We start from the raw sequence: 23384 nt of genomic DNA, 5'->3' as shown, positions 1-23384 counted from the left end.
TCTAAGAGCAACTTCTTTGATCACCAGATGGCTCTCAGTGAACATTCAGGCTTTCTTGAAAATGTACAATGTTCTGTCTCAACATATTCAGTCAAACCCTGCCTTCAGGTGGGTGTCAGATTAAGGTCAGTCTATTGTTGTGATGGTGTTACCAACAAATTGCCACTGACCCCAAGAAATCAATGTCTATTTGGCTCATTATGGGAGACTTGATGGCTTCTCTTGTGGTAAACAACGTATACAGTTATCTACACCAGATATAAGGGGATGTGATTGCTTTCGCCATGGGGATGGATTACCAGGTGCTCCTTAAATGAGAATCAAAAGTGATTCCCCAACAGTTTGAGAGAGGGTGAGGGACCTCTGACAAACAATACCAACCTGGTAGTCCCTTGTTATTATTCGAAGAAATCCTCCATTTGTGGAATTAGTTCCATATCTGATATAATTCCCTTTTGAACAGATTGTCAGAACTTTGATACTGATTTATTTAACACTTGCTCGCCAAGTTTATATTATCAAAGCTGTGCACCTGTTCAGATTTATCAATTGCAATGCTTGATCATAGATAAAGTGCAGTCATGAACCTGCCATCAACTGTCACAGGTCTGTTGAAATTTTAAAAAGAGCCTCCCGATTCTACGTGATATGATTAATAAATAAGCTCTTATAGAGAATTATTCAGGCTTAAGGGTGTGAGAAAAGAAAAACGCTGAAAAGTCAACCATTTACACTGATTAAAAGATGTTTAATCAAGCTCGACACTTCTCATTAGCAGTCAGGTCCTCCGTTCACAGAGGGTGGCAGAATGCCATCTGCTGTTAGCTCTGACTATTTCTGTGAAACTTGGTGTTGACTTCTCGTGAGTCATCCATCATGTTCTTTCTGAGAAGAAACAAACATGAATCCATTAGAGCCCACAATGAGACATCGAGGGACATAAATCAGGCAAGCGTCAAGTGACATAACTGGCCTCCATGTTTACCTGCAGGGTGTAATTATTCCTCATGGAATAATGTTCTTTTGCACTTTTGAGTTAAAGTCACACATTTGTTCATAATTAACCCTGGGTTAAGACTTATCATGTGCTTATGAATTTGCATTTGTTCTTATGCTGTCATCCTGAATAAGCATTTACTTTTAGGTTTTAAAGCCCCAAAGTACTCAATATTCATCATTAAGATATTTCTTTACAAACTAGAGCAATTTTAAAAGAGGAATATCAGCTGAATGAATATACAGAAGTCCCAGAGGGTTAAAATCCCTGTGCAGTCTGACTGAGTCACATGAACAGTGATCTCAATATGAATAGAGATATATTCAAGAGGTTTTCTCTGAACATGCTCAATGTCTGAAATATATCTTTAGATATTATTGATAGGCTCTCTGAGTGGAGTTTTTCTTTGAGATGCATTTAGATTAAATCAGATGATTGGGAAGGATTTCTTGTGATATATGACCCAGCTCACAGATCTGTCCAGACACAAATGCAACCACTTCCCAGGCTATCACCAACGAGAAAATCATACCATTATAAACCTTGGGGTTAAAGTGGATGCTGATCTTAAATTTGACAGTCAGAGTCAAAGTTGGCCAAAATAAAACCAATTCTCCTTAGGAAGCACTTTGAGAAAGTAATCCATGCCTTCACAGCTACTCGATTGGATTATTGTAATTCACTTTATGTGGGGGTTAGTGGTTCCTATATAACCCCCAACTCCAGCTACAGAGAGTACATAATGCTGCTCCACGTCTTTTATCTGACACATGCAAATATGAGCACATTTCCCCCATTTTAACTGTGGCTTCCCATACGTTTTAGGATTAATTCTAAAGTTCTTTTATTTGTTTTTAAAGCGCTCCATGGCCTTGCCCCTTCCTACCTACCTCTCTGAGCTGCTGCACCATTGTACATCCACCTGCTCACGCAGGTCAGCTGATCAGCTGCTCCTCAGTGTGCCTAAAACAAAACGTAAGCTTAGGGGGGACGGTGCTTTGCTGTGAAGCTCTTAAAATATGGAATATTTTATTTTAATTTTTTATTGCTTGGCTGGTTATATGTGTTTTAAAGTATTTTGGATTTTAGTATTCTATGTTTTTGTGACTGTGTAATGACATTTTTAGTTTGAATGTCTTTATGTATTCTGTGCAGCACTTTGGTCCTTGCGGTAATGTAAAGTGCTTTATAAATAAAGCTGGATTGGATATACCTGTGCCAGTTTTTCTTGGAGACTAACCAGTGCTTGTCTGGACTGTTGGCATCATAATAACTGTGCCTACACCCTAGTTGTTAAATGAGTCTGTCAATAATTCATTATCAAATCCCCAAAAGACACTTTGTCAATTATTCAAAAGAATGGGGGTTGTTTTGCATTGTGTATTTTTTTTTTACTATATTTCATATCTTTATTAGACATCAGCAAATTCTCCTTTAAAGGGTAGTTTCATCTTTTCATCTTTTTTTCTGCAGTATCTCTTGATACTCTTTGTTTTTTTTTTTATTGAAAATGAAATGGGAAATCTGGTATGTGCCCTTCAAAGAACTTATGTAGCCTTGTGTTTATGCTAAAGGTTCTTTGCCACCTGTGAACAGACGTGGATAATGCTGATTTGCTTCATATCTAATGTTATTACATAGTGAAGGCTCATTTCAGTTACTGATAATTGAACACTTGTGAGGGATTATGAATATAATAATGGTAAACCATGCCAGCAAGTGATAACTATAAATTCAAACTCACGCATTTTAGTGACTATATTACAGTTTCTCAGACTTAAAATATCACCCTCACATTATCTGTAAACAGTTTAATATCTAATCTAAAAACTTTAATTAATTTTTTAATCTAAAAAATATAAATATTATTCCTGTCTTCCTGTTTCATCTTAGGCTGCCTTTAGCCCTCAAAATATTAGTCTTTTCCCAGTTTTATCTTGTTGTGATTATTCATGTCTGACTTTTCCTGTCTTTGCTTTGTAGCTTTTGTGTCCTTCCCCATCTGACTATATATTTGCAGCTTTTGTTTTTGTCTAGTATTGTTAAAAATATGTATACTCTAGGAAACAAACGTGGTTTGGTTGAAACTGAGATAGTGACAAAGATTAATGTGTGCTGTCCAAAGTGTTTAAATTAAAGGTAACTTTTCAAGAACCAAGAAAAGAGGTTCAGCTGCCCTCTATTTAAGCACTTAGGGTTGTTGTGACCTGGGTGACTGAGAATCTACAACACAAACAAGAAATGCAAAAAGAATGAAAGTCCTCACTCTAACAGTGGTCAGAAAAAGGCTGTTCGTTCTTCAAACAGTAATAAAACTGCAAAATAAAGGAGAAACCGGTAAACTCGGACAGCAGTGAAAAATTACAAATGACAGTCAATTTGAGAGGGTAAAACAAGGGTCGCTGGAACAGGTTTGATGCTCCTAAAGCTTTAGTACAACATTAGCTAAATATAACACCAAGCTACTATGTAGGACACAATTAACACTATACTTATGGGTTACCTTTTATAAAAATGCACATAAGGGTAAATAGTGGGTTTTTCCTCCTCTTCTTCTTCACAATGTGTTTCTCATTCACACAAATATACCGATGGTGGCTGGTAATCAAACTGCCAGCCCTATTATAAATAGTGAAATGGATGCTCCTTCACTGGAGCATTAAATGTAATAGTTAGGACTGATTCTGCACAGGAAAACTTTAAGAGTTGGGTCTTGCTGACTGTACTTATGGCATTGGTATTTCTAAAATTATGGCTATAGCCATCACCATTCCACAAATAAATGGTAGTTATGATCATGGCGAAACTGTATCATATTACTTCATTATGCCACAGCATATGATACACATCATATTCATACACAAACAAAACAGTTTTGTGACTTCATACTTGTGCCATGTATGGGACTTTGGTGTTTGCACTCATTTAAAAACACTGGAGCAAACCTACAGAATACTATACATTCACTATGGCAGCAAGACTTCTGATGAGTTATTTTAAATAACAAAGGGACAATAAATGTAATAATAATGATGTGGATATTTTGTTATTAAAAATAAACCTTCCAGGTGTTTGTTCTGGTCAATGAACTGTTTTTGTCGGGTGTGTGTCTGAGTCAGTCTGGGTGATTTTTTATTCACAGCTTGAGGCGCTGTGTGTTCCTGTTAAAGTGGAAGTGTTGCATTATGGATGGGGAAGAAGATAGCTCACAATGCATTCGCTCAACACTGTGCAAACCCGAGATGTTCTCATTTGGCTCGGTGCACATATGAAATAGGATTCTGAGTGATAGAAACAAAAAGACATTTAATATGTTTCATGGTGGGGTCACAAATTCTGCCTTACTGGTTGTTCTGAAACCTCTGGGAGACTCTGTCTTCAAGTGCTGTTCGTAACTCTGTTTTCTGACAAAAAACAAAAGCAAATTAAAAAAACAAGTTCAGTTCTATTGAGCTGTTTTTTATTTGCTGTTTACAGCACATTACATTATGGGATATTTAAGTATAATGCCACAATTCAACACTTATTGTATCTTAGATTGTAATCTAAATAAATGTGACTCCATTTTGATAAATGGTCCATTTGTCGGTGCCACACAGCAACTGTTTGTCCCAGCATTGACAATGTTGCTTCATATTGCATCATATGCATCTGTTTCTCAAAGTCACATTGAGAATGACTTTGTGCCACATTAAATTAGGACAATGCCTCAACGGGCTTGTTAGCACAGGCTGCACACAGGTCCGTTTTATTCCTACCTTAATTTGCATATTGCTGAGCAGTGTTTCACTATTCAACAGCTGGTTATACTGCCATCCCCAGCCAACCTCACCCACATAGCTCTGCCTTGGCATGGGTGGGTGAGCCTGTGGTGCCCCTCTGCACAAATAACTGAGGTCACCTGTGGCCTCGGGTGATGAGGCGCCCACGCCAATGTACTGGGAGAAATTATTTGATCTTGGCCTATAGTCTCCAATTCCATCTGGACCTGGTCAGAATCAAGACACATGAGAAAAGACAGTAAAAAACAATATAGAAATGAACCTGAATCCTTAGAACCCTCCTATGTAAGGTGTAGTAGAGGCATTTGTAACAGATGTCATTTCTCGTCATTTCCATGCAGCTATGTCTGAATGGTTTCAGACTCGAGTCACCTTTATAATGGTCTCCCATGGATAATGACATGAGCCTACAGCTCTACCCATGGGGTCCTTGTTGAATTCTTAAAAAACAAGAGATGCTTCAGCTTTTACTCGTCTACTTCGTCACAGGCTCATTTTAACCCAATCCCAAATAATCAGTTGAAACAGATTGACATGAAGGCCGGGATGAAACAAACTGAACTTAATCTCTTTTTCTATTTTCTACATTCACAACTTAAATCCTATAAACTGAATATCATCTATTCTAAATTTGGCTCTTTGTCATTATCTTTCAGTTGGTATCATGGCAATGGAATAGTTTTAAGAATAAACATTCTTTCTGATACAGATTTTTCTCATGACTCCTGTCTAAGAGAAGAAAAAGATATCCATGAGAGATAAGTATTGGCAACTGTGCGAAGCTCGTATGATGATCATGTGTGGATGATCAAGAGAATCTACTCCAACAAATCAGTTGGAAGTTATTTTTTTAAATATCTTCTTGTAGAGACAGCATTGCTTTATTCCAATCTTTTACTCAGTTAAATGAAAATCAAGAAAAACACGTGGTCTGTTAGCTTTTCCTACCTGTAAAAATCATCCTCTGCCCACAAGGTGGCCCTTCTGGAGCTGTATCACCTTTCCGCATCATTTTTCCACACTTATGTATCGATTGTTGCAGGCTGGACCCCCCTGGATCGTTACTATGAGCTGAGCAGTTTGGTGCGTCTATGGGGTCATGCCTGGTTGTAATGCAAGCACCCGTTGTCATGGTGTCATTGCTTGAGGCCTAGTTACGTTCCATAAACAGGGGAGGGTTCAGCTGTTGAGCCATGCCCACTTTATAACACCTTTGCTGTCCATTTACCTCAAATGATTTGATTGAGTAAATGAGCATCAAAGTGGAAGTGATTTGAGCATGTTTTTGTTATCATTTTATTTGAGTGCGATGCAATTTTTTGTTACATTAAGATAAACAGAGTAAGAGCTTTAAAAGCAGAGAGATAGCTTTATTGTGGGGGGAAATGAATTTAGATGAACATTGAATTGCTATTCTTTAAAAAAAAACATGTACTAGAAGAAAAGAGCATTTTTCTTGTAACTTTCACAGCATGTTGTTCTTGTTTTTGTTTGTTATTGATAGATTATCAATTTAAGATAAATATAAGCTTACCTTTTCACTTGAATTGCTTTTATTATAGCTATTATGGACACTTTAACATTTCATAAGGTAATTTATGCTGTCTTTATTAAATGTTAATGGAAAATTACTGTAAAAGGTCTAAATTCATTCATTCTTTTTTTCTTCCAAATTTGCATGTGAACCTGTAATTCCCTATAAAGTCACTTGGTGGCGCCAAAGCATTGCTTTTGCAGCATCACGGTCCTCATTCTGTTCTTTGTTGAATGGACTCGCCCATAATGAGCCTGCTCCTTATGTCTGTCAAGTTAAATATAAACAACGAAGGCTGTACAGGAAATAAAAGGTTTTTACTTTCAAAATAATATAGTCCAGTTTACGTCATGTGAACACGATACTAGCATTTAAACGAAAAACCATGCAACGTTTATGGTTGATAGACACTAAAACATCAACAAAAAATGATCGCACTTAATCCTTATGGAGAGTAAATTATAATTTACAATTTCAAGTCTTTTTTAATAGTAATGATGGTTATAAAAATTTGGTCTTTATATAAGGGATTTTCTGCATATGTAACGTAATTGATACTTGAAAGAATATATAATCAAAACTGTGTCATAAGTAACGATTTTCTATGGACTCCTCTGCGTTATTGTCTGAATTACTTAAAAAATTGCTGTTTATATAGGTTTACTTTGAAAAGCTTTACAGGAAGTGTTGCTCTTAATTCGTTCCGACGTCTCGGTTATTGTGTCAGTCACCATGGTGGTGGCATACAACAGAACAGAGCAGCGGCAGTGGACCAACCCTCACTTGTAGACCATTAAAACGCTAATAAAATGAGTGTTCTCTGTGAGAGTGTGAGGGTAGCCCTTTCATAATGGACGCTGGGTTACTGTTCACGGGATACCTTTGAGCCGCGAGCTTACTTTTTGTTTGCTGGATCCTACATGGAATTTCTTCCCGTCGCTAGCAGAATGCCGAAGACTCAAGGAATAGCTTTACCTAACGCTGGCTTGAATAAGGGGACATCATCTCTTACAGTTACAAAATAACTCAACGAGACTACTTGAGTCGCGCTTTTAAAATAAGCTTCCTCCCGGTGGGGACTGGTGTTGGCAGCCGGTTTCGGATTGGCCAGCTGAGGGACAGAGACCCTGAGGAGACTGCTCGGCTGTCTGGTTCCAGTCTTGGCCTGGCTTCGGGCACTCCCAGCTTATCCGCTAGCTTCTGAGCACAGCCAACAAGAAAAAAAAGCAAGACAATAGGGGGCTTCTATTGTTTATACCCCAGCCCCTGGATATTTCTAAACATTTTTAAGGATAAGAAACTCATTATCTTCCAGACGGCGTCTTCCAAAACAATGGCGTCTTATGTGGACAACAGCTTTCGGCAGGCTGTGATGATGAGTCCGGCTGAAAGGACGCAACAGGTCAGAGGAATGATTTATTACATTTTGCCACTAATGGAATCTGTATTCTGAAGTGGTCATTTCCGCTGTGTTTTGGCAGGCTGCTGCAACATGATAACATTGCAACATTAACGACGCTGCACCGTCCGACCTGCAACAGTTTATCAGTTTTTGGGGGCTCAACTGTTGCCATGCAGCTCGCTCCTGTGTAACGTACGGCTACATCCCGCTAAGCCCTTTATCAGCAGAGATAATCGAGGCTACTTAACATAACGGGTCCTGCAAACATCGTGGGAATCTAACCTGCATTAGTTTGTGCACCGTGGTTTAACATAGGTGCAGTCTGCAGACCTCGCATCTGTAACCAACTTTTGCATTTTAACCCAAAAAATATATCCTATAAAAAACGGAGATAAATGTATGGATATTAGGAGTAGTAACTGAGCTAATCCAAACCTAGCCAAACCTATCCAACTAGCGGTTCAAAAACGTACGCGGTCTTCAAATAATGATACTCCTTTCTATTATTTCTTCTTTGTTAAAATGTGTGACTTTACTGGACATTAACAGTGGCCATAAAATGTTCTGCCACCGCTCACTCTTTCCTGGAGGATGTCTGCTGTTGTCATGTCTGTGAAGGTGGACGGACAGTAAAGCTTTTCATGCACCGCAGACAGTTTCATACAATAGCAGAAAAATAGATACAAATAAAACACTGCGTTGTTGTTTGAACTCGGTGCAGTTTCCTGAATGTTTGGAGTAGCACTCCGATGACTCCTGGACCTGCAAACTCGATGGCATGTGGTTATCGCCCCTGAATTCGCATACCTACACACTTTGAATGTGCACAGTTCTGATTTGCATACTGGGTAGAGAGCAAATATGAATCCAGCTTGGCTATAAAGGTGATATTCTCTTTTAGCTCCTGCAAACAGATGGTTTGCAGCACAGCTTCACACACAATAGGCAATCAATAGACTACTACTTAAACCAGTGGGCTACAGTGGGGTCATAGTTGAGGATTCTGAATTTGGCTTGTGTCAGTAGATGTGATTGAGCTACACCCAACGTTAATTTTATTAGCGATGAGTAAGATGCATATTTACATTAATTTAGTCTATAAAAGGTGAGAAAATCACCTCAAGCTTTGTTTTAAAGGGTTTAATTGAAGCTTTGTTGAATTTCCCACAAAATAGTGATTTCATTGAGTTGAAATCAGGTATTTGTTGTTCTGGTAGTTTGTGCAAAATGTGATTATCGAAGCTTCCTTTTCTTCACAACCCACCTTTAAGAATTAAGCTTTAAGAGTTGCATGAACACAGAGGTAAATTAGGATAGCCTCTGCTGCATTTGTGCCATTTGGTTTTGACAGATAAGCCCACAGCTTTTTTCACATGCATCACGGCCTCGCTGTGGTTTTATTCTACAGATTTCTTTTCACCTGTAATCGTCACAGTAATGGAAATCACGGGCCTCTGTGCTTGTGGTAGTTTTCAGTCTGTTTTTCATTAGCAACACCTTTTCAGATGTTCTGTTCATGTGTCGAGTGACTGCGGTGGCTCAAACGGGTTTATCCTAATGGTGTTGGCAGGACCTCTCTGTCAGGATTAGCTAACGGATACAGAGATCTGTCTTTATCTCAAGACTCACCATAGTGGGGTTTGACCCTCTGCTTTGTACTGTTGTCACATGACAGGGTAAATAACTGTGTTCTCACCAGTTATGTCATTTTCCTTTGTTTGATTTTTCTTTTCTTTTTCTTTTTTTTACTGTACGTGGGTATTGTTTGACAGCTCACAAACATGGCAGGCTTATTGTCAAGTGTACAGTAAGACGATGAGGACACTTTTTTTCTTCTACTAAGCACTGCTGCGCTTTTATAGCTGTATGCTGATGTGAATTAAGATGACACACTCGACTATTTGAGGTATTACCGAAAGCTTTGCAGTCTCAAAAAACACAGTCAAATTAAATCTTAAATACGCAGTGCAGTTCTCAGTAGAACAGAGTTTTCGTTCAGGTTGCTCTGTTTTCACTGTGATTTGTGCTATTTCAGGGTCTACATTGAACCCATTGTCCTCTTAATCCACCTTTGTCTTAAATGCAGTTCTAGGGAAGATGCATTCAGTAGTTCAAACCTTTTTTTCCTGCTCTCCAGAGGAACATATCCACCATTACTTTTTTTAGCGGTTTATCTTTTTATTTACGGTTTATAAAGATGACTTGCTGTTGCATATTATGCCTGCCTCTGGAAAAAGAGTCCAGTTTGCCTGTGAGGATAAATGCTGTGAGATCTGAAGCTTCCCAACACATGTACTTTTCCTTGGTTTTATTGTGTGATAACGTCAAATGTTTTTCTGATGCAACTCTTTATTTCCAGTTTCATATCATCAGAAAATAAATTTACATTTGAGTGGTGATCCCTCAAAATAAGTTTTCAATAGTTTTTTTTTGTTTTGGCAGCCTCGTTTATTCATATGAAATCACCTACAAGTAATAACCATTAAAAAAAGACATAATAGTTTGCTTTTATCGTCCTAACAAAACTTAGACCGATGAGTAAAATCCCTTTCTTTAGTTTTAGAAGATCAAAAATAGGCACACGCTTGGCTCTGCAGGGTGCACAGTTGATATGTCTGCTGTCGCCTCTCTGTTTTATTTTCAGCTAGAGGCTGGATCCAGGACAGGCATCTCTCCTCTTGTTTAGCCAGGTGGCAAAGCTAAAGGCCACAAACAACAGTCCTCTGCTGTGGTGACCCTGGTTCACAGCCACATAGCCGGAGGGACAAGCCGCCTACTTTACATTGTTTCCACATATTCTGAACCGGAGCAGGAGATCAGTGCAGGATTGCGGTGACCTTACTAGGAGACAGTAGGGGAGAAGATAAGACGTGCTGTGCTGCCTTTTTGCAACCCAAGAGAATAGCAGTGAGCAAAATAAATCAGGTTTTTAGTCTGGTTATTACTCAAAGAAACTAACGTTAAGGAGTGGACTCAGTTTAGGCTCTTAAATGTTTGGTGAATCATTTTTGCAGGATTAAAGTATTGTGCAAAAACAAAGGCGACAAAGTAGCCGAAAATGTAAAGACTGGACTGGTTTTTATTATAGATCTGGCTTTTTTATATTAATTTGCTTTCAGTGACACTTTGTTTGTGTAATGCAAACAAACTGAGCAAATTCTGTTCAGTTCCTATAGTGTTCTTTTGTTTTTCACTTTTGGGGTTTTCAAAATCAATCCCATCAGGTGTAGAAGCGCTGCTGATAATCAGGCTGCGCAAGAAGGAAACATTTGCCATGAGATGTAAAATGATTGATGACAAAGTCGCCTGCTGCTCAGCATCCTGCTCCGTACATTCCGGATGAGGAAAAGCGTCAAGATGCCTTGTGAATCGAGGCAGGAAGAACATCTTAGAACCTCTTTCACCCTGAAGCAGTGTTTCTATTTTTTCCCCATGTTGTTTGATGTTTTGAGACGTTTCCTATTTTTTAAGGGCTTCGCAAGCATGTGAACATCTATTAAAAAAAACTCTCCCTGAAAAAGTAGGACACACTCTTTTTCCCTTCTGTATAGGGGTTGAAACAGTACTTTTCCCTGCTAACACAAGGCTTCCTAATTTTCCAAAGCTCCAGTCTGTCCTGTATATTTAGACACTGCTTGCCTTGGCCTTTGCGTGCGCACTGCAGCGCTAACCCTGTGGAAGTAAAGTGATGTCACATGTTATTCTTGTGTTTGAAAGTGCAAGCTAAATGCAAGCTGAAGTGGTTACACACAGCGTGGTTTCAGTGACGTGTTACTCACAGTTTAAATACAGGGGATGAGTCCAGAAAAGCGAAAAAGAAACAAATGTTGCAACAAGGATACCCAACCAGAAGGCCAGCACAGTTTCAATTGCACATCAGTAATTCTTTTATGAGATAGTGATGGCACTGACTACTGGTCAGTGGATGGACGGTACGAGGAGCAGCTGATGAAAACGTTTCATCATGAATCAAACATTTAAACCGCAGCACGATAACTTTCATGGTTGTTTTACAATTTATTGGGCAGATAAAAGTCTGATATCATACTTGACTACAAGCCAGGAAACCTTTGCAGTCCAGAAGCTGTTTCCCCTTCTGGAATACACGAGAATGTTTGTGTAGCGCTGTGCGCCAGTTACTCCCTAAAATCTAATAACGAAAAAGGCCAATCCAGTTTAGTTTATGTTTAAAGGCACCACTGAGATTTACGTAGGTCAAAGACAGAGCAGCTTTCATCCCACGAGGCATCGTTTAATGCTGGTAGAGCACAAAAACCAAGCTGAGGCTCTGCATTGTGCTTAAGGTTAAGGTAGGTGAATACTTGGATGTTTTGACATATAGGTGAAATCTACAGATCTTGTGACTCTCCGTATGACTGCATGGTATTAATTAATCACGGATGATAAGTACATGAGGTAATTGAGATTTGAATTTGGCTGGGTGCACTCCAGCTTTAGATAGCGATCTTTTGGCTAGATTTTCCAGCTGAACAGAATTTTAGAGATGGCATGCTGCTTGGCTGTTGTCTGGAAACACATCTGCAGCTGCCCTGCATTCTGATACACCAAAGCCACTGAGAAAGTGGACAACTCTGTCCACGGTTTGCCAGTCGTTGCAAAGACACAGTGGATATCTGGCTTTATTTAAACATTTCTTATGCTCCTTCTGTGTAGTAAGAAAGTAAGTAACATTCTGTACTGTGGTGCAAAAAGGCCAGTCGGGAAACTGACCCACTTTTCATATCAAGAACATAAGTGTTTAAGGTAGATACTTCCTCAGGAGGTGCATGTAGGGAAAGTGTTTATGTTGCAAAATAATCTCTGATTTCCTTCAGCTAAATCATGTTCCTGCGATAACAATAGAGGGCCAGATGAAGTAAATCTAACGCAGCCTAAAATGTTCACCCCATGCTGGCTTCTTAGCTCCTTAGTCTGTTGTTGCTGCTTTCATTTTTAATTTTTTTGTCTTGCATGACCGTGTATTGAGGTCCCACTCCAGGTTATGATTCATACCATAGTTGCTTTGATAAGCTGGGCTGCACCTTTCTTTTTCAATTACTTTGCGGAAGGTAATGGATAGCCTGCATTTGCATAAAGCCCAGCAGTGTGACTGAGTCCTGTGTTTGATTGGATTCTCAATGATCATGCCGCGGTCACATTGTCTCCGCACTTTTTATCTTGTCAGATAGTCTTGAATGTCGCCTTCAAGGTCGCTGCGTGCATTTCAGGCAGCTGAATCGCACACTTTTCAGAATAATGCATGTTTAAGTTCCCAATGATGACATTCCTTGGGACATTTTTTTGAAGCAAAGCACAACATCCCTGCAGCCGAGGCTCCAGAAATTCCACTGGCCTTCACAGCAAAAGGCAATAGACCTCATGCCATTGAACGACCACAATCTTTACATAACTTAGCCTGAGACCCACTTGGCTGCTTGGAGAGCTTAGAGAATAAACAATTCCTGATGCACAATATTTGCATGACTGGTATTAAATTACCGTGGCTGCCATTAAAAGCTTCATTCCTGAATCAGATTTGTGGAAACTCCAACTTTTGGAAAAGATGACATATATACGTTATAGATAAGATTTTGCATGAGTGGAGGCAAGGTTTGTCAAGTTGTGTTGACAATTCCTTAATCCTTTTCCCAGGATTTTTGTATTGTCACCACTGAACCTGAACTGAAGTTGGAGCTCTGTTACCATGTGATGTTGATATTGCTTTACCTGAGAAGGTTGTATCATCCTCCTTGTAAACAACTGCCAGAGTACTTTGTGTAAACTTCCTATTTAGCTTCAGCCCCAGACGGTACAGGCTCACTCTGGTCTATAATCTACTGTGTAATCCTTCCTCATGGCGAACTGCTCAGACATGACGTGGATCAGATGTAGAGCTGATTAATTTGTGAGATTTAGAGATTCCTAAATCCCTGTATACAGCTTCACTGTGCAGCTAATACTTGTTTACATGATTTTGAACAATGGCACTTAACAGTGTTTGCTGTTGCATGACCGGGTCAAAATCGGGGCACTGTTTTTGGTGGGGCTGTATTTGAGCAAAGTTACAGGGTAGATTGTTTTTTTTTTTTTTTATTATTATAGAAATCTGTGTTGTGTAGGCAAATATGCACAGAGCATTTGAGAGGAAACTGGTTCAAACTAATCCTTTAAAATTGACATTTATCTCTTATATACTTTTTATCAGGCAAAGCATGAAACAACCAAGGTGATAAAGCGACTTTATATCTTTTAATATGATTGTTGGCACCTCTTTTTACTATCTCAAATATCATAAAATCATCTCCACTCATCACAGATTTATGAGCATTACAGCCCAGCGTTTGTCTTCTTGTACAGCAGCCAGTTTCATTAACACTCTGCCTCTGGTAGCTTGCTCAACTGCACAAGCTTTGAAATATTTATCAGTGAGGCACTGCCAGCCTTCCTCCGTGCACTGAAAGCACTGCCCACATCTTACCTACAGTGTAACAGAGATGCTTGCCTTGATTTATTTTTTTTGCTTACCTTGCTTTTATGGGTATTTTATTTCACGTATTTGACACATCTTGTCCACAATAAAAAATTAATTTTTTTCTAAGAGCGAAAACACTCGAGCAGCAATTCTTATCTCCTTGGAGCTGTTTATTTTTCCCGGCACTGAACAATAGTCGCACTTAAAATTTTGGAGCCTTAAAGGTAATCTCCTCTCACCAGGCCATTATTTGCAAAGAAAGTTCACTACTCTCTCGTGTAAACAAATGCACACTACCGATTTAAAGTGTGAGATGATGACACATTAGTCAAATAAAGAGCAGTATCATTGTCAGTCACCTGACATGCAAAGCCCGATTCCACGTTGCTCTGTGTGAACATAGTTAAAGTTGAGCTCTGATATGACATTTGGTTGTAATGCCATGCAACTCATGCAAACTAAGGTTTATAAACAGCTGTGCTGGTGGCACGCAGGTCCTTACTTGTCATATGAGCTATAAGAAGTGATTCATTACAACACTATCATGAGCAAAAACAGCTGTCTGTGCTAATGGATGCTGTTGTCAGAAGTGAAAACTGCTACGACAGCAGTCCATGAGTTCTGCCAGCAGGTACATAAGAGGTGGTGCATAGCCTAACGTTTTCTCCTTTTATAAATCAGTGATTAAGAATACTGTTGTTCCACTTCCTGTGTGCAGTGGAGCAAATTGGTGTTCTATATCTGTCTTGCTGAAACCTTATCTTTGTAATTGGTCCCTGAGGGTTTGTTTAACCTATGGCTGGTCACGTTTCCAACTCCGCAGACCTCCATTGGCCATCGCGATAAATGTCTGTTCATTACTAAGGCCTCAACTTGATCTGATTCTTGGAATGTTTGATGGTTTCTTGCCACTTCCTGCTTTTGGGAAGAAGGGGCATAATTATCTCAGCTGGCTTGAGCTAAACCTTCAATTATTTTCTCCTTGCTCTGAATGCAGATTGCTTGGGTGCCAGTCTGAGATTACCAGGACACACGGTCCTTGTCTTGAACCAGAGAGCCTGTGTGTGCCTGGAATTTTTAGGATCTTTCCTGTGGGAGAAGTTTGTGGAAACACTTTAACTGCTGTGATGCAACATTAGCAGCGCAGCTGACATCGATATCACTCTGGTGACATTGTGGTATGCGTTTCTTGCTCCATTCCAGCTATAATTTCTCTCCAAATGTTGTGATGTCAGTTACAGCTGAGCATTATTTATTAAATAGCATCAGCTCATCAGCACCTCAGACCTTGACCTGGCTAATTGACACTTGCTTTGGCTAACCTCAAACAGCCGTCCACTGCCAGACGTTTTCCCATATGTCCTTATATTTCCTTCACACTTAAACCATTCCTGTTGAGAGCAAGCCCTTTTCATTAATCATCCTTGCCATGATTAGTATGCAGATCTCCTTATGTATTATGCAGCCTTGCTGTGGCAAAGACCAAGCATCAAAAGTAGGCTTACATAATGCCACGTTAGCAGTTCCTTTGAAGAGCTAGTGCTTGGATGGTTTTCTCAAAGCAGTATTTGCTTGTTTATGATTGAGTAATTTAATTACCTCCCCTGTAAGCATACTTACACTGTACAAATGCTGCACTTTGCACTCTGTAAGAGAAATATTGTTGAAATAAAGGGTGTTAGTCAGAGCTGTACAACACTGCATAATGAGGCCAATGCGTCACGGCAACAGAAGAGTTTTAGAAAGCCGTTTTTTGACTGAAAATCAGGCTCACTACATTCTCACTGTTACAACATGCATACTGTTAATGCAATGCTATTCCGGGAATGAATAGCTGTAATACTTATCACGGCTAATTATTCATACACATATTGAAGTGTCCGAAATGTTTACTCAAGAGCCCAAAGATGACGAGTGAAGAACTAAAGAACATCCATCTTGTTTCTACAGCTTTAAAAAATAAATGAATTACATATGTAACCTGCAAAGGAAATGTATCTCCTGTTAGGCTACAAATCTCTGTCAAGTCACCCATATCAGTTCCCCGTGTTACATTTAGTGAATGTTTAAACAAAATCTACATCCCACATGTTTTTCCTATTGTGCTGGTTAGACCTTTGTTTAGGTTTAAGAGGATGCAGGGTATGCTGGCAGTTGCATGGGTTTATCATCCCCTGTACAGTGAAAATAATATAGGTTTAATCCCACCCTAGAATGTGTCAGTCATCAACAGCTGGCCTCACACAGGAGAGGTGGAAGTGAAAACACTTGTGCACACTAACCCCATAGCTAAATGTGAAAGCTGGCCTGATTCGAGTCATCGTTTACTTTTTTATAAGCTCCCTGAATGTTTTCCAAAACAGTGCATCAAAAATGGAAGGTGTTTGCAGGTGTAAACTCACTCAGGAGACATTCAGATCCGGTAGTTCTGAACACAATCGGAGGTGGCCAGAACGGTTTTGGCCACATTCTGGTTTCTGTGTGAACGCATAGTGTTGAAGGCCACACTGAGAGGCGCCGTTCTCGCCTGACACGGCTCCACACCAGCAGAGTTTCCACGAGGATGTTGTCTTGTTCTTCCGGTTTCTGGAAAACAAACATTCTGTCTAAGCTTGCAGGATGTATCACTTGCAAAAAGCCTCCTGTTTGTTCTGTTTGTTTACATGCAGCATCTGAACAAGTTGCTCTTTTTATTCCTGGCATTTGTACACATGACAAATAAAAAACAACTTGACTTGATATTGCATCACTTATATAACTCGCATGTTGAAATGTTTGTAAAAATGGTTTCTTATGAAACTAAAACATGGAATTGTATATTTTTTTACAGAAACGGTAGTCAACCTGCTGGTGTTCTGTTATGTTTATTTCAATGTGGTTAAGTGAGATATGATCACATGAGGACTGTCTGTCAGTCATGTGTGGAATCTTACAAGTGAGCTCTTCCCTTGGGCTTGACATTTTTGATTGATTGAACTGATTAAGCATATTCCATTTCAGTAACGTTTTGAACCAGTTTGGCTAATTGCGTGAATAGATGTCATTTAAAATGATGGCCTTTGTGTTGACAGTGTGACCATGTCCAATCAGTGATGATGTCCTTTCTTTGGTCTTGGTCATGTGAGAGTTTGACTCCTCTGCCTGTCTGTGAAGTTCTGGCTGCCTGTGGCTGTGCTATTATTGGACTAAATGAGGACTATTCAATTGTTATTGCAGGGAAAGATGCACACCATTCCTGCAAGCTTCCTTATAAGCTTGAGTGCTTTAAATCAGGCGGCAGGTATGGTTCAGACCCAACACAATGACTCCCTGTTACAACCAGGTTGTGCATGTCAGAAACGATTCAAATCACACCAATTGTACCTTCGCCACACTGGGAATAAGAGTTTTAGCAAAACTGCAGTTGTACACATGGCAGGCAGACTTAAACAAAGACTTGTATTGTACTTACAGTTTGATTTTATACATCAGATTATAAAAATTCTCAAGTTTCTGATTGAAATAGAAAAGTTAGTGTCTGAATATCATTTTGTTGAACTCTTTCTTTAGTTTTAAAGGATTAGGTACACTTTTACCACATAATACATTGATTTTTTTTTTTTTATACTACCACTAAAAATCTTTCTCTGGTTTTCAGGAAGAAACCTTTGCGTTTGGTTGGGTGATCATGCTCTTTAAAAGTAAGACAGTGGTTTCTTTATAGCTGCTTTCAAACAGGCCCTGCAGGCCAGATCATTCCTAGACATGTTCCTGAGGGGCTGCATGTGACATTCACTGACATTTGCCTCTGACATGTTGGAAAGATTAGCAGGCCGGCTACCTAGTAAGAAGTCGGAAAATCGGCAAGTGTACCCATGTAAAAAGAGAGCAGCAAGTATTCTGGATCATTTATGGCAAGCGTGTGCGCTCATAAGAATTGCTGCTTTACTCTGTTATGCTGGGCTGATACTTTCCACTTGCTCATCAATATTATGAATACATACAAATACATGTATTGATTAGGGAGCACTGTTCTTGATCTATGTTAACAAAATACCCAGTGATTTATTATCCAGGCTCTGCTCCGCAGTATTTCCAGCTGTGAGACTGCATCTCCAGCAGAAAATCTCCGATTTTGATTTGCACGTGTTGACAATAATTGTGGAGAAAGTTCTCTTTACTTTTTTTGGACATTCTTCATTGTTTATGTGAGCAAACTGCTTACACGAAACATTTCATCGGCTCTTGAAACAATTCGCTACAACACACACCAAAATCAGTGAAGCGCACATCTTAACTGTGATGGATCAAGTATTAAATCAAAGGGGGAAAAGATCTGCAATATTTTCCAAGGTAACTAAGGAAAGAGAAAACTTCAACCTGCGACTGAAGCCGTAAAAGATCACAATGGTTCACCGTGTCTTTTGTAAAACATCCTCAGGATATAGCCTGAAATCCCCGTCCGTCTGGAGCGGAGGCCTATTTTAGCCCAAGTGAAGTGAAAGGCCTTGGGTGGGATCATAAGGCAACTTTGTAAACAGGAAGCTTCCATTCAAGTCTTCGTGAGCTTGGTACGCCATTGTGGTACTGTACACACCGTATGCTACATACAAGAAAGCTCTCATCAGTTCCTGAGTTGTGCAACTCTCAGACCCTGTGCAGGGCTTCACAAACTGACCCCATCATACCGGTCGAGCTTGTACTTTGTTATCAGCGTGATTTCCTCACAGGAGACCTTATATGCTGAAGTGTCACTCTCAGCGCCACTATCACTCTGTTGCTGTTGTGACCTTAACTGGCACCTCACCAGATACATCATCAGCTCACATTAACCAAAGGGATGTTTTTTTCCCCTCCGGGCTTGCAGAAACAACACAGTCATTGTCTCAGATAGAGTGAGTGATTTACAGCGCAGTCTTTGAGATGAAAAGCCGAGGAGTCACACCTAAACCCAGGCTGGCTTGAGAATCCACCGCATGGTGATGGCAAACCATGAAAGAGCATGGATGACAATGTTGTTTAGTTCCTAACAAAAGTCTATGTTGCCGGCTCGCTCATAGCTCTGAGGGAACACGCTGTTCATGTGCCGATAATCCAGAGACCCTGTGGAAAAGCTCCAAACATGGGACCTCCGTCTCTGCTAAGGTTGCATTTCAAACCTATTTAGGAATTACTGAAGCAGATTACAGCTGCCCATTTTATGAAATTTTTTTTCTCTATCTACAATTTTGGAGTCCAACGTTTGTGCAGACCTGATAACCGAGAAAAAACTTTAACTGTGGCAAATATAATTTCAGAATAATACTCTTGTTATAAGTCCTGCACCCTCCTTTACAGCAGTTATTTGTCATCCTCCCTAAGACCTTATCTCCGCCAGGCTGTGGAATGTTTAGTTTTGTTTAAAAAAAAACAAAAACTCCTTCTAAATTGTTTTAGGTTAAAGGAACTTAAGAGTTTAAAAGACAAGTTTCAAGTCTAGATATAATCTTGCATGATAATCACAAAATTTTGTCATAAATGAGCAATCTTGCAACAGACTGTCTGATTGAAAAGTAAGTCATACTCGTTAAATCAGTGGAGCTGTTTAGCATTATATTGATTTTCTTTTGTATTGTTTTTTTTAGCCATTTATGCCTCATACATTCTGTTGATGTATTGCAAATCATTTCTTTGCCCTAATGACCACTTATTATTCACATTTGACAGCATTAATGTGTAACACACTGTGACTGCACTTACTATAGGCCTTTCAATAATATGTTGACAAAGTTGGGTGTGTTCAGAAATGGTCTGTTTTATGTGACTAAAACCAGAACCACCTATGCTGCAAAAGGTGGGGAAATTCAAAGGCTCAAAGGGATGCCCACCTGAGAACATCTCACAACAACAAGACATGCCCCTAAACAAAAGGACATAAGATTATACATTACATTTTTCACAAACGAGCTCCAGCGTCCCTCCAGTCAGCTGAGAGTGTTTGTGGCCTTCGACACTTGAAATGGGATCTCTTGTGTGAAATGCTGCCCTCATAGGAAGGAAGGGTTTCTCTGGTTGTTTCCTAGCAACCAGCAGCAAGAGTAGCATTGAAATGCTGGAATTATGTTATGCAGTAGGCAATAAGAGAAAGCAGCAATGTTAAAGATTGATTATTGAATTCCATAGATGTTTTAGATTCACCAAGGGGAGGGCCCCACACTTTTAACAAAGCTAACGGGTGCTCTCACAGAACAGTATTGAACCAGTTAGCAGAGGGAAGCAGTATTATTCTTTTTCCCCCATGGTGTTACTCCTGGGGATTTCATTAGTAACTCTCTACCAGCATTTGCCTTCTATTTGTGTCAAGTTAATTGGACAGAAGAGAGGGGGTGACGCTGGAGCCAAGCGTTTGGGATCATTTAGACCACCAAGCAAGTGATTTGCCCTGAGAAGATTAAAGCACATCCCCATCCCGCTTTATCCACCCACTTCTTTTTTTCCCTCCCTTGTTTTAGCTTCAAGCTCCCATGAATTGATCTTTATGTGACGTTGCGTAACTTTGTGATGGCTGCACTGCACCTCTTTGAGGCCTTTGTTTGAGCGAGATGGGGCGGGTTTCATTTGGCCGGACAGTTGGCTTTGTTCCTGGGAAAAAGAACCTGCTACGATGAGGTTCAATAACAGAGCAAAGAGATCCCTTTGTGTCCAGTATTGGTCCAAGTCCAGTGTTGAATCCACATTAAGGCATTGTTGTGGTTAGAGTTGCAATAATAAGACATTGAGATTTCTATTGAGATCATTCGCCATCATAACAAACAATTAAATTAACTATATGTCAATGCTGCTAATGCACCGTAATGCAACAAATTGAGGGAAAATAATCAAATATTGTTGCTGTAACAATAATGTAGATTTGGTTGATTGTTAAGATTATCATTGACAGGCTGTTGCTGAAATCGTTGGATTAATTATCCAAGCGATGAAACTGCTTTTACAGCTTTGTTAAGTAAGCGTGTGTTCTATTAAAACTACATTGTTGGCTCACTTTCAACGCAGAGGTTCCAACACATGATTATTTTTATTTAATTTTTTTTTTGGACCTACTGCCTGTCTGCTGATGATGTGTTTATCGTTGGGACGCTGGTTGGCTAAATTAAGCTGTGGTCAGGGTAGCAACAGTGTGGTTAGAGACTGAGTCAAAGATCTGCCTGCTGGTTGTCTTTGCTTGTAGCCAATCAGTGACAAAGATCGGCCCGATCTGGACTTGTGGCTCACGTGGCGGGATACCGAGTCTGATATTCATCTTAAGTGGTGTGGCATAAAGCTGCAGCTGCAGTTTTTAACTTGAAGCCTGTAATTGGAACAAAGAAGAAGATATGTCAGTGGAAGAACAAAACAATAGCTCACTCTTCCAACACAGGATTTCCTTAAGGTGGATTCTTTAGCTCTACATGCAGTGTGATCTCCTGTTGCAGTGTTTGTTCTCAAAAAGAACCTTTAAAACATTTAAAATGGATTTAAAAGTAATTGTTGCAGTTAGATTGATTTATTGTTTTAGTTGCTGCTTTCTAAAAGAGCAATAAACACTAGTTAAGATTCGTTTTTCTCATCAAACACGTTTTACTCTTGTGATGCTGCTGATGGCTTCAGTTGTGACAGGATGTGACTGTAACGCCAGGCTGACTTACGATGACTCAGCAGGACTAATAAGATAGCTGTGGAATCTCGTATCATTTTGAGTTGACAAATACGGCTAAACCAACGCAGTAAAGTTTGTTCTTTCTTGCAGGACAAGTTATCTTGTTGTTCGGCTCAAGGACAGCAGTGCAGTATTTTGTCCTTACTGCATTTACTGCAGCCCCTGAATATGTAATCAGTGTGGGAGCTTAGAGAGAAAAAATGTCCTTTTGCACCATGTGCAGTTCCCTTTTGAAGTATCATACAGATATGTTCATATAAAATAATAAAATGTTCTTGTACTGTGAACAGTGCAGCTCTTTCCTAGCTGCTGACCACAAGCCATTTGCTGTTTAGGCCATCAGATTCACATTAGAGTGCAGTTATGAGCTATTTTCAAAGCAATGTGAACTTAATAGAATATACTTTGACATACTAAAATGATACTAAGAATGTGTGTTGAAATAATACTAATCTTGCTGGAAGTTTTGCTGCACAATTGAGATTTTTGGATGTGCTGAGCTGAAAATGCATTCATTCACTGCCAAAGCAACATCTGTGTTGGCTGGTGGCCGCACTGATCAAAGGGTTGGAGAGGTCAGTAACCCTTCTGTCTCTGTTTAGACATGCTTTCTGCCAACATAGTGACACTGGCTTTCAATGAAATGGACCCTCTTCTTATTTTCAAGGAAAATCTTGTAATCCTTGCAACAAAACACTCATTTATTGCTTCTGCTCCCCAGCATCCACCTAATTTGCAGGCTTCAAAATGCTGAGAGCATTATAGTTCTTGAGGGTTTTATAATGGCGGGCAGCTCAAGTAGGTGCTGCTAAGCTCATTCACATGCTTCCCTGATTCCTGATCTAACCAGCCACCATGTCCACCAGCTGCCTGATCACGGTGGGAAATAAACAGCAGCTTCCAAATGCTTTTGAATTTTGCCTGTGATGACTGCTCCATTGACCTCTCAGCCAACCACCATTATTTAGGTAATATGCATTCTGTCAAGCAAACGCACTGGAGCGGTAGTATGGTGTATCACACACCTCGTACATAAAGAAGAGTTTCTTTTTTAAACTTCTCTGAGCAGGTGGCAGACGAAGTATAGGACTATTCTCAGCATCTAAGGCAGAGAGTGAGAAGGTGAGGGCCATGTGCTTTGCTAGCTTAACCTGTTAACACCCAGTGCTTAATAAGACTACTAATTAGCTTTGAGCTATTTGTGCCACGTTCATTCAGGTGGCACAAAGTTGTAATTTTGCCATAGTGGCAAAATATGAAGTGTTTTGCTATCGAGACCTTATCGAGTGTTTTTTTACGATCTCTTGAAGATTAAACTTAATGTTTTTGCTCTCAGGCGCTCTCAACAGCCAGAACAGCCACAGATTGCGTCGTAACGTCGGCCGCCACCGCGCGACCTTGTTGCAGCCCGCAAAGCTTCCACCTGCTCTCTCACACAGGCTAATGGATAAAAATACCCAGCAGATCCCACACTCTCTGTCAATAGAGATTCAAGGACAGCTGCCGGCCACCCTGTTAACACATGGAATGTACAAACAAAGGC

The 23384-nt window shown here is 39.8% G+C and overlaps 2 protein-coding genes across 8 annotated transcripts in view; one reads left to right on the top strand and one right to left on the bottom strand.

Moving 5' to 3' along the window:
• Positions 1-4338: 4338 nt before the first annotated feature.
• On the bottom strand, positions 4339-5858 carry LOC140317762 (protein SPMIP2). Its single transcript, XM_072395275.1, has 3 exons — positions 5728-5858; positions 4756-4985; positions 4339-4401 (listed from the first exon to the last, which is right to left on the bottom strand). The coding sequence occupies exons 1-3, from the start codon at positions 5789-5791 to the stop codon at positions 4339-4341; spliced, it is 357 nt and encodes a 118-aa protein (XP_072251376.1). The 5' UTR covers positions 5792-5858.
• Positions 5859-7039: 1181 nt separating this feature from the next.
• rapgef2b (Rap guanine nucleotide exchange factor 2b) overlaps positions 7040-23384 on the top strand; it is a 95144-nt gene continuing 78799 nt past the window's right edge. For all 7 annotated transcript variants that reach the window (XM_072395227.1, XM_072395225.1, XM_072395223.1 and 4 more), the window contains exon 1: positions 7040-7715. In XM_072395227.1, the coding sequence (XP_072251328.1) occupies positions 7647-7715 (69 nt within the window). In that variant the 5' untranslated portion in view covers positions 7040-7646. The remainder of the gene's footprint in view (positions 7716-23384) is intronic.

This window comes from Leuresthes tenuis, unplaced genomic scaffold, assembly GCF_036924035.1.
Source record: "Leuresthes tenuis unplaced genomic scaffold, fLeuTen1.0.hap1 SCAF_11, whole genome shotgun sequence".
Taxonomy (NCBI): Eukaryota; Metazoa; Chordata; class Actinopteri; order Atheriniformes; family Atherinopsidae; genus Leuresthes; species Leuresthes tenuis.
This window is presented reverse-complemented; position numbering and strand designations above follow the sequence as displayed.